Genomic DNA, 10,832 nt, shown 5'->3' on the forward strand with positions numbered 1-10,832 from the left:
GGAAAGGCTGCCCACTCCCCATCCCCCTGCCAGAACCCCTGAGGCTGCTCTGCTCACCTTGGTGACCATAGAAACCATAGCACTGAGCGGCTGCTCCCCGTTGGAATCTGTGAGGACCATTTCCTCTCCAAAGTCACAGAAGAGCTGCCTGTAGAGGGAGGCAACAGGGCTGAGGCCCCAAGCCCCACGTACACAGACCCCCACACATCCCTCAAGATGAGGTGAACACTTGCTAAGGGAACTCTGCCCATCCCTGCTGGAAGCTCGCAGCACTCGTGCCCCGTGGAGAGAGGTGAATAAATATGTAGAACCCAAACCCCACGATGAAGGTGATGAGAGCCCGGAGGTCATGGCCTGGGCCTGGCAGGGGTTGGGGATGGTACTCACCCAAAGAGGCCCCGTGTGTCTGCCACTACTAGCTTGATGCCACGGCTGTGACAGAACTCGCCCACTCGCAGCTGGTCCTCCAGGGGGGTGTTGGTGAGTACCACCACCTGTGGAGAGGCAGAGGGTCATGCTGAGGGCTTACTGTTGGGAAGAAGGAAGAGAACAGGGAAGAAAGCTGGTGTGGAGGGCTCAGGCATCCCTGAAGTAGCAATGTCTAGACTTTGCCAGGTTGGTCCTCCTTAGCAACAGAGTACCTGCCGTGTGTGTGTGAGACTCTGCGAGGGTGAAGCTCAGTGCAAAGTGAATCCCTGAACCATGTCAGGAGAGTAGAAAGGGGTTAGCTGGAAGAATAATTTGGAGAACAGCTGAGTCACTTGTTGGACAAACACCCCCCTGTTGCCTATGGGCCTGCCATGCCCTGTGAGGCGTGGGAGGAGCAAAACCCTATCCCTAGCCAAAGTCTGAGCTCACTCCTACCACACCCACCTGCTCCCAATTCTCAAGACCACACCTGCTCAGCCACAATCTTTGGGACTTTGCTCCCCGCCTGAAGGCCCTCCTACTCAGCAGGGCAAGTCCTGACACCTACGATGGGGCTCAGCACCGTGGTTCTCTGGTTCACCCTAGGACAGGATCTCAGCTCCCACGGTTCCTCTTTCTGGCCCAGACCTTCTAATGAACACACACTTGTATAGCCCTCGTCATAGGCCAGCTGCTGTTCTATGTACTTCACCCTCACAAAGACCCTATGAATTCAGTTCTGCTACCTACACGGTCTATAATCGAGAACACCAGGGCACAAGAGCTCTAGTGACCTCCTCAACTTGAAGTCATTTTGGCAGAGACAGAGCCTCACAGCTGCCATGCGGTGCTGTTAGTGCATAGCTCCCCTAGAAGAGGCAGGGCCAGGCCCTCTAGCTGTCTTGTCTAGGCTCCCATAGCATGAAGCCTGGAACCCAGGGGCAGTCCATTAAACAAAAATTGAACATCAAACAAACCAGTGATGGGCTCTGAGAGAAATGGGCAGGGAGCTGGGTGGAGCCCAAAGGTACCTGGAAGCCGCTAAGGAAGTCTTCCACAAGGGGACCAGTGTAGGCAGTGACAGGCACGTAGCTATTAAGCTCAGCAAGGCGAGGTTGTGATACTTCAGCCCGGTTTTTGCCGATGTCCTCCTCCCGCAGATAGAACTGCAAGGGGGTGCAGTAGGTAAGAAGTAATGTGGCTGCAGTACCCACAGGGCCTGGTGCCTCATTGAGGGGAAGGGAGTCAGGAAGAGGTACCTGAGAAGAGAGGTCAGCCCACTGGGCAGTGCCCTGGTCATGTAGTGTGACAGCCTTGACCCCTCCAAGGATGATGTTCTTAGCGATTTCCACGCCCAGGCCCCGCAGTCCTGACACCAATACGCTGGATGTCTGGAGCCGCTTCATTGCCTCATGGCCCAACACATACCTGCCAGGTCAAGAGCACTCCAGGTCAGGGCCTGACCCCCATCCCTCTCCTAGATCCCCCTCCAACCTCTCAGCCTGGTCTTGGCCCTACTTACAGCTGCCGGGAGTAAAGGCCCTCGTCTATGTCTGCTTCACTGCCGTTCTTTGCCATTCCCTAGGGAGGATAAAGAACAGGTTTAGGAGACATGCGGGAGTGCGACATAGACAAATGGTAACACAAAAGACTTTCCCACCCAGCACCCCACTAGCCAGTCTCCAGGGAGAAGACACTCACGTTGGTTGGCACTGAGGGCACTTCAGACAACACGGACTGGGCAGGGGAGCAGTTAGAACCCGGCTTTGGTTCAGGCCCGGACACGCGACGTTTCTTGGACAGCGGCGAGCTGGACATCTGAAAGGAAGGAGGAGGGTCAAAGGTGAGTTGGGGGCATATAAGTTTTTCAGGTTGGTGGTGCCAACTATGGGGGAGAAGGAAGACTTAAACATTAGTACACCTATTTTACAGAAGATGAGGTAGGCATGGAGAAGTGAGGTGATTTGCCCAGGTTCACAGAGCTGTCAGAGCCAAGATCTGAACCCAGGCAGTCTGGCTTGGAAATCCATGCCACTGACCACTGAGCCATTTGCCTCTCCCCAGCCCAGGATAATGAGGGGGAGGTCAGAACAGGGATGGAGATTCAGGACAGACCTAGTTTCAAACCTTGACCCTGCCACTCTGACAGGTATCACTTAAGCCCCATTGACCTCAGTGTCCTCACCTGGAAAACAGGAGTGATAAGACCACTTATCTTCCCCCAAGGGGTAGTAGAAATGAGAAATAACAGACTACAGAGCCTGGCACAGAGCAATAACAGGCAGCCACTCTCCTCTCTTTTAATCTGGGGATGGCCGGGGCAGGGACGGGGAGGTGCAGGAGGGAAGCTAGTGTTACTCAACACCAGGGTAGCATGGTGGCAGGAGATACCTTGCTGAGAACCCAGTCTCCAGATGGGACCAGGGAGGGGGAAAACAGTCCAGGCCAATAAAAGAGATTATAAGAGAAAAGCTTTTCTTTTCCCAAGCTTTGTTTGCAGTAGAATCCCTTCAACAGGATGACAACAATGGTGAGTGAATACTTACAAGGATTTCTCCTCATGCCAGATGCCATACGCTACCAACCTTATGAGCCCTGTCTCACTCATCCTCAGAGGTTTGGACTACTATCGACAATATCCCCTAACTCATACTGAGGAGGGGAAAAACTCACTCAGGGATGTTTGGGAACTTGACCAAAATTCCCACAGAGAGTGACTGAGCTGGGATCAGCCCAGGATCTGCTGACTCTGAAGCCCAGGCGACCTCCTCCCAAGTGTGATCAGGTTTCATCCCCTCAATGGCCCTGACCCTGCAAGGCAGGGTTTAATGTCCTTGCCAAACAAGCAAACTCATGAAGTCAAGTAACTTGCTGAGGGTCACACATTAGACCCCGGAGACAGAACAATACAGTTTGCTGGAGAAATCAGGGATGGAGGGTGACTGGATCCTCCATCAGGACCCAGAATGACTTCCCCTCAGACTTGATGCTCCTCTGAGCACCGAGTCTCTGCTTACATTCAAGTCTGTTTCCACAGACCCCCTACACCGAATGAGCCATTTCTGACACCCAGTCACACCAACCACCCTCAATGTATGCAAGATTCTGTCTTGGCACCTTATCACACTCTAGCACTAACGACGATGTGACAAGAGCTCCTCACCATCTACCAAGAGCTTACTGCCTGTCAATCACAAGGTAAAAGGCTTTGTCTAATCCTAACAATGCCCATGAACCATATAACCCACATCACAAGTAAGAAAACAAAAGCTAAGAGAACGCCATTCACTTGCCCAGCATCATGCAGCTGGTCAGGGACTGTTTGCCGAATGCGTCCTAGGTGAACAGGGGCCCAGCTCAGAGGGCTAAGGTATGAGGGGGTGAGGGAGAGAGAATGAGAGGAGGCAGGAGGCTGTCTAGGGCCCGTGAGTCAGATAGCAGTATTGCTGGGGATGTTCAGAACCAACCTGGGTATGAAGAGGCTTGGGGAGTTAGCAGGGAGACAAAGGCAAATCACATTTTCCATTTGGTGACACTCTGGCCCAGGGTAGGAATCTCATTTCCTCTGAGCCCCATTTTCTCCAAAAGCTGGGGCAACTGGAACTGTCCTCAAGAGGTTGCTGAGTAGGTTCAAGTCAAGGTCTGTAGTTCGAACCCAGTGACCTGAAGACAGGAGTTCCTCCCTGGGCGCCTGCAGTGGCCTCCACTACTTATAGTTATCTCCTTGCTTTGTCACTGGTTGTCTCCTCACTCTCTAAATCAAAGATGATACAAGGCCAGAGAGTGCTTTAATATCAGATGTTTCCCTTCTGGAATACTTGTGCTAGCAGTAAGGGCTTCAGCAGGTTGGGATGACTGCTCAAAAGTGAACTTCAAATGCATGATTGCAAGGGTATGAATAGCCCTGTCTGATGGCAAGCAAAAAGGGTAGAAACCCTGGAGAGGAGCTAGAATATCCCCCAACCCCAGCCAAAAAACAAAAGCTTGCTATATCCCTTCTCCCTCAAGGCCCCTATTAGAACACATACACTGTGGACTGCTAGGCAACACTAACTGGGGCTTAGACAGTTTCACAACTTACCTGGGATCTCCAAACTGATGATTCTGAAGTCTGAGCACTCTCCACCCCCAAATCAGAGACGAGGGGTTGAGGGAGGGGTTTCAGAGCAGCAGGCATAGGGTCAGATGGAGAAGCCAGGGCATACAGAATGGATGCTGGGCCTGTCAAGCTTCCCTGGGAAGAATTAACTGACAAGCCCTTGGGAGTGTGGGAGAGGGAAGGCAGAAGGGGTCCTCTTAACCTAAGGAGACTCCAGGAGCAGGGAAGAGGATGTTAGAGGTTCTGGGGTAGACAAGGGTGTTAGGAAAGACTCAAATCTGGGCCTCTGCTAAAGGATCTTTTTGGAAATTACAGTGGAGGCCCCTAAAAGCTGCAAGGAGGTAGGAAGACAGTTGCCAGGCCCAAAGGCAACTGCACAGGGAGTGGGGAATTCTAGAGTCAGAGAGGTTGCAGGAAGATGTTAGGGTCTAGGGTGTCGGATATTCTCCATCAGAAGGATGCAGGGGCCCCAAGGGTCTGGCAGGCAGAGATATGTCCCTGACGCTGATGGGATGCTGAGCGACCAGGAAAGGTCTGAGGACAGACCCTTTGGAGGGGTGGGGGGTGGATTTCTGATGTAGCACAAAGGCCCTGTGTCACTCTTTGACATGATATGGTAGGGACCATGGCTGCTCTGAAGGGGAGGAAAGGTGGAAACTGAGCCCAGACACTTCAGGCCTTAAAAAGGTTAGTAAGTAAATACTGGCTAAGTCCCCAGTCCCCAAGAGAGGTTGGGTTTCTCTGACCAATTACATGGACGCTGGGGAGAGTAGACACTGAGAAAGGGTTTCTACTCTGATGGAGGACCAGTGGGTCTGCTGGGGGAAGAGACATCTGACAATGATACTGGAGTCCTGCATCAAAACGGTTCCTCCCTGACCTCTGACAGGGGAGATGCTGAAGCCTGTAAAAAGCTGTCTCTGGAAAGAATGCTGGGAACATGAAAAAGGGGTAAATTCTCTAGGAGTAGATAAAGTCTTCAAGCAAATTCTAGGACTTGAAGGAATCTCTCAAGGCAGATGTCAGGAGGGCATCTGTAATGAAGACACGTTAGGACTAGGGTGGGGTCAGGAGACCTGAAATGTGTGGAAGGGGTTTCTGACAGGAGGGCCAGGTCCAGATGGCCTTGCACAGGGTCTACCCCTTGGAAGCACTGAGGGCAGACAGCATGTGGCAGTTGAAAGAAAGAGCCAGAGATTGGAGAGAGTTCCGATCGGAGACACAAGGTTCGGGATGGAGTTGGGTCCCCAAATAAGGATGTGAAGTCTCGGTCACTGAAAGCAGCTCCTGGGGGTCTGACCCCAAGGTCAGATTTCGGAGCCCAAGGAAGTGGAGTGGTCCCAGATGGAAAATGCCTGCCCCGCCCCAGTTTCTATTCCCCCTCCTTCCCCTGCTGGTTCCTGGAGTCACCGCCGCTCGCGCCCCACATCAGCGCGGGCCAAGTTCTTCCAATGCCTCCTGAAATCCCTGCCCCGGGAAGCTGGGCTGATTAAGGCCATTTATTACCAATGCCGGTTCCCCGGGTCGCGCCGCCGCCAACTCCTCAAGGAGCCGAAGCCAAGCCCGGCCGCCACCCTCCTCCTTTTCCTCTTCCTGCCTGCCGCCTGGGCCGCCTGGGATTACCTTGGGCCCCACCCCCAGGAACCCGGATGCAGGCGGGCCGCGCCCACTAATGAATCATGTATGACTTCCCCTGCCTATGTGCGACCCATTCAGTTGGAAAGAAAACGGCTCCACCTGGTGGCTACTGTTGCAGTGATAGGAAAACAGTGAAACAGCAGAGGCCACCACATTATGTGAATCATGAATAAATTGTTGCAGCTAGGCTGTCAAGGAAACCAAGAAAGGACCATCAAGGCCTTGCTTCCTGATCATGAATTATGCATGAAGCCGAAATGGTTGGTTGATTAACACCCAGCGACCAGAAAGCAGATGTTAAAACATGGAAGCCACACCCTACTTCTCATGAATAATGAATGAATTTGCAGCCCGGAAGCCGAGGAGACTGAGGCCACACTGTATTCATGAATAATGCATGACCCCCAGTGGGCAGGAACAAAAGGGGCAGGACCGCCTATAGCCGCAGCTAATACCTTCTGTGAGCAGGGGAAGTGAGGCTGCATCAGGAAAAACACACTTTCCCGGCTCCTGAATAATAAAGAAGTGCCACAGCTCAACCTGGAAATTCAAGTAAAAAAAGGTCCCAGCCAGTTCACGAGACTGGATGGACAGAAACACCGGACAGTTCTGACCAGCACACAGGGATTATACTACAGTCCAGGCAACAGGGACACGCCTTCCTATTCATGTGTAATAAAGGATGACGCTGCAGAGAAGAGCAGCCGGGGAAACCCAGGGGAAGTGCAGGCTCCTCCTCCCCCCTCAGTCACCCCCCCCCAACAACCCCACGAACTGCTGAAGAACCAAGACTGCCTTGGTCCAACCAAATTCAGATTCGTTATGTGTCTCCTATAGGTGCCTGTTTCCATAGGCATCTGTAAAATAAGGATAGTAATAGAACACATCCAATTTCACAGAAGTGAAAATCAAGAGACTACAAATCATGGAATGAACCTTAGAATAGTACTGACACAAGGCAGTTAAATTTAAAAAATATATTACATATTAATACAAAAATATTTACATTAATATAAAATTAGTTATGGGCAATGGTATACTCACAGTCGCCAGAGAAATCCCAACTTGGGCCACTGTTTCTCATCCATAAAATGGGATGAATAGTAGAGACTTACCTTGATTTTTGGTTTTTAGTCTTTGTTATGGGGTGCTTGCACTCGCCAGAGAGTCGGAGACAAAGTGAGAAATCAGCCCCCCCCACAGGGGATGTCCATGCCAAAATCCCTTCTCTACTAGAAATTTTGAGCATGTACACAGCATGCCAGATGTGATTTTCAAGCCACCATCCGGGACTCAAATTGCGCAGTGGGCCATATGGGATCCAGCCGCCTTAACCTCCATGCCACCTGCTGGCCCAACTTACCTTGTAATACGGTGTAAATGAATAAATATGTAGAAAGGACTTAGAATGGTACATGGCAGGTAGTACCTTATGACTTGTGAGTAGCAGTTGTACTAAAATGGGGGGGGGGAGGGAGAGGGAGACAGCATTATGGCATTTGGTTATGGCTAAACTCTGGGACTACACTGGGTGGGCTTGAATCCAGGTTCAGCTATTCACTGACTCTGTGACCTTAGGCAAATTATTCCTGTGTCCCAGTTTCCTCATCTATAAAGTGGGATAATAATAACCTACTTCCTAGAATTGTTGTGAAGATTAAATGAGCTAATAAAGTAGCTAAATGAGCGTAAGCAAATCTTATCCTCACACTCATCTTTCAGGCTCACAGAAAGATCTGGCAAAGATCACACAGTCGGCAAGAGATTTGAACTCAGAGCCCGGCCAATAATCTGGGATTATTGTCATAAGGAATGAGCAATGCAGGAGGCTTCATCCCTTTGCCAGAGGTTTAAACCCTGGAACTATAAGTGAAAGCTAACCGCGGATCATGTCGACAAAGCAGGAAAAGTCATGCTCATGAATTATACACAGCGCCCCTAGAAAAGCCACAGAAAACTCGGGACGCTACTCACCTTTGCGAATAATCAGTGAATACTACTTTGCGCGGCAGATCTCTGAACACCCTTTCAGCAACGCCCCTTTAGCACGCTGGCCCGCCCCTTCGTGAATAATTCACAAACTGATACCTCTGGCGGACCAGGTGCGAAAGAGGCAAAAATCTTTCTACCACAGCACGGCGTCCCTTCCCCAGCCTGAGCTGCGGCGGGGGCTCCTCTCCCTAAAAACGTGTAGGCTCCCACATGACCACTCTCGCCGTCCCAACCGGCCAAGTGCAGGGGGACTGTATCATAGAACAAGAGGTCACAAAGGCCACTAATAACCTCCTCAATGCCACGCTGGTTCCGAACGTTGCCGATGTCACCAGGACCCGTCCTGAAACAAGCCCTCCCCGAATTCCGCCTTAACTCTAGTAGCCTCAAGCTTCGCCTCCTCTTTGGGGGACACCCCAAATCCTGCCTCACGAACAGAGTACTCATTCGCAGACCCCAAGAGTTTCCCCAAACATTCCCCTAAACCTTGTCTCCGAGGGGTACTCCCCAAAACAGACTACCAAGTCCCACCCAGAGTCCCCAAACGCCACTTCCTAAGGGTCTCCTCAAAAGCAGACAGTCCCTAAATGCCAACCCAGGCCCGTAGCCTCCAAATACGCCAATCAGAGGACCCCCAAAATTGGGAGTAGGGGAGTTTCCTCCTCCAAACTCTGTCCAGGGGCTTGGGGGTACGGTGCTCCAGCTCACCCCCAGTGCTGGGCGGAAGCCTCGCCTTTCTGCTGGAAATGAGCCGAAGCCACGGGGCAACGGAAGAACAAACCACCTCCGTCGTGCAAGAGAAACCAGAGTTTGCGCGGAGCTCGGAAGCGCGGGGCCTTCGAGGTCCCCGGTCTGGAACGTACCATGAGTCTTCTGCTTGAGGGGCTCCTGTCCATGCTCCCGCGCCGCCGGCGCCCTTTTCAGACCCAGATATCCCTACAAGCTGTGGTACGTCCCAAACGCGCGAGGCATGCTGGGGGTGGTAGTCCTATCAGGCTAGTACCTGGTGCACGTGGTGGGGGCATCAGTGCCCAGATTATGGGAAAATGTAAGCTCTGGCTGTGGGTTTCCCGGAGCCGTGCTCTGTGGGGGTGGGAAAGAGAAATGGAGCGTGGTGACGCCTCCGGATAGAAAGGCATACCCATCCTACCGACGGAGAGACTGAGGCTCAGGCAGCCGCAGGAGTTGTTCATTTGAAACTTACGGAGCTCAAGCTGTGAGTCAGGGACTGGGGGTTCTTGTCCTCGTGGAGCTGGCATTCTAGCAAGAGAGACAGGCCATAAAAAGAAAAAATTAGAGTTTCACATGTAAGTACGTATTATAATAGATATTTGTGACTACAGTCAGCCCTCTTTAGGAATGGGTTTTGAGTCCATGGATTCAACCAACAGACCATCCAAAATATTCTAAAAGATTATTTTGATCTGTACTGAAACTACAGTTTTTTGTTCTTGTTATTATTCCCTAAGTGGTACAGTATAGCAACTAAATATTTACATTGTATTAGATATTGTAAGTAACCTAGAGGATGTGCATAGGCTACATGCAAATACTGCATCACTTTATCGTATTTTTTGTTTTTGCTCACCCCCTTCTCCCCCACTCTCCTCTCAAGATTTTGGGCATGCACCCACACACACCCATTGTGATTTTCAAGCTGCGGGTTTGAGACTTGAACTGTGATTGGCCATGAGGGATCCAGTGCCTTAACCTCCATGTCACTTGCTGACCCACTACATTTGATATAAGGAAGGGCCTTGGGCATTGCAGATTTTATCAGTATTCATGGGGATCCTAGAACCAATCCTCCCTGTACCAAGGGATGACTTCACATAATACCAATTATATATAATGTACATATAAGGACCACAAAGTTTATATAACATCATAGTGTCAATATGTAGATAATTTATGTTTGAATATAATAAATATGAAGGTATTAGCCAGCAGATCGCAAAGCGGTTGCGTCGCTGGACTCCCACATGGCCGACCGCAGTTAAGAGTCCTGGACCCCGTGGCTTGAAAATCATGCTGGGTGTGTGTGTGCCCAAGATCCCAGGGGAAGAACAGAGAAGAGATTGTGGCATGGCCATCTCCCCTGGGGAATGATTTCTCACTTTCCCTCTCACTATCTCTCTCCCTCCCAGCGAGTACACAGACCCTAAGGCAAAAACCTCTTAAAAAAATAAATAAGTAAATATAAGGGCATTTTAAAAAGTGGATGGAAAATGGAATTAAAGTAAGAGTTTAGGGGCCAGGAGGTGGCTTAGTGGTCAAGATGCTGGACCTGGTGGCTTACTTTCTCACTTTTCCTCTCTTTGGTCAAATTATAATAAATAAATAAATAATGATTAAGATAATTCTTTAAAAAAAGTTTGAGTTTATTCTAGTGTAAAAAATTTTGAAATCCACATGTAGTTTTTTCATAATATGCATTTTCCATTAATTTTTTTCTTACAGTAAATTTAAATATGTAAATATATAACTAAATATATAAGTAAATATGTATTGTATATTTATGATAACTAGAGAAAATAAAGCAAGTCCAGGGGAAGTTTGTGGGGGACAGCTTACAATTTTATTTTTAAAGTTTATTATTTTTTAAACTTTTTTTTTCTTTTAGGAATTATTTAACTTTATTTATTTTAATTTGACCAGAGAGGGGAAGTGAGAAAGCAAGCCGCCAGGTCTGGGC

At 50.0% G+C, this 10,832-nt stretch overlaps 1 protein-coding gene and 1 long non-coding RNA gene across 3 annotated transcripts in view; both read right to left on the reverse strand.

Moving 5' to 3' along the window:
* Positions 1–8,984, reverse strand: part of UBA1 (ubiquitin like modifier activating enzyme 1) — a 23,925-nt gene extending 14,941 nt beyond the window's left edge. The window contains exons 1-7 of one of the 2 annotated variants that reach the window (XM_006161272.3): positions 8,846–8,984; positions 2,110–2,226; positions 1,931–1,989; positions 1,668–1,836; positions 1,440–1,574; positions 388–494; positions 58–148 (exon numbers count right to left, since the gene is read on the reverse strand). In XM_006161272.3, coding sequence (XP_006161334.1) covers positions 58–148; positions 388–494; positions 1,440–1,574; positions 1,668–1,836; positions 1,931–1,989; positions 2,110–2,226 — 678 coding nt within the window. In that variant the 5' untranslated portion in view covers positions 8,846–8,984. Of the gene's footprint in view, positions 1–57; positions 149–387; positions 495–1,439; positions 1,575–1,667; positions 1,837–1,930; positions 1,990–2,109; positions 2,227–6,600; positions 6,723–8,845 lie in introns of those variants that run through there. The other variant, XM_027765467.1, reaches the window with a different exon arrangement.
* A 66-nt stretch (positions 8,985–9,050) lies between these two features.
* LOC102472790 (uncharacterized) lies at positions 9,051–9,705 on the reverse strand. The gene is made up of 3 exons (XR_336405.2): positions 9,635–9,705; positions 9,342–9,397; positions 9,051–9,220 (listed from the first exon to the last, which is right to left on the reverse strand). It is a non-coding gene; the product is annotated as an uncharacterized LOC102472790 (long non-coding RNA).
* Positions 9,706–10,832: the final 1,127 nt, after the last annotated feature.

This window comes from Tupaia chinensis, unplaced genomic scaffold (genome assembly GCF_000334495.1).
Source record: "Tupaia chinensis unplaced genomic scaffold, TupChi_1.0 Scaffold138400_2, whole genome shotgun sequence".
Lineage (NCBI taxonomy): Eukaryota > Metazoa > Chordata > Mammalia > Scandentia > Tupaiidae > Tupaia > Tupaia belangeri.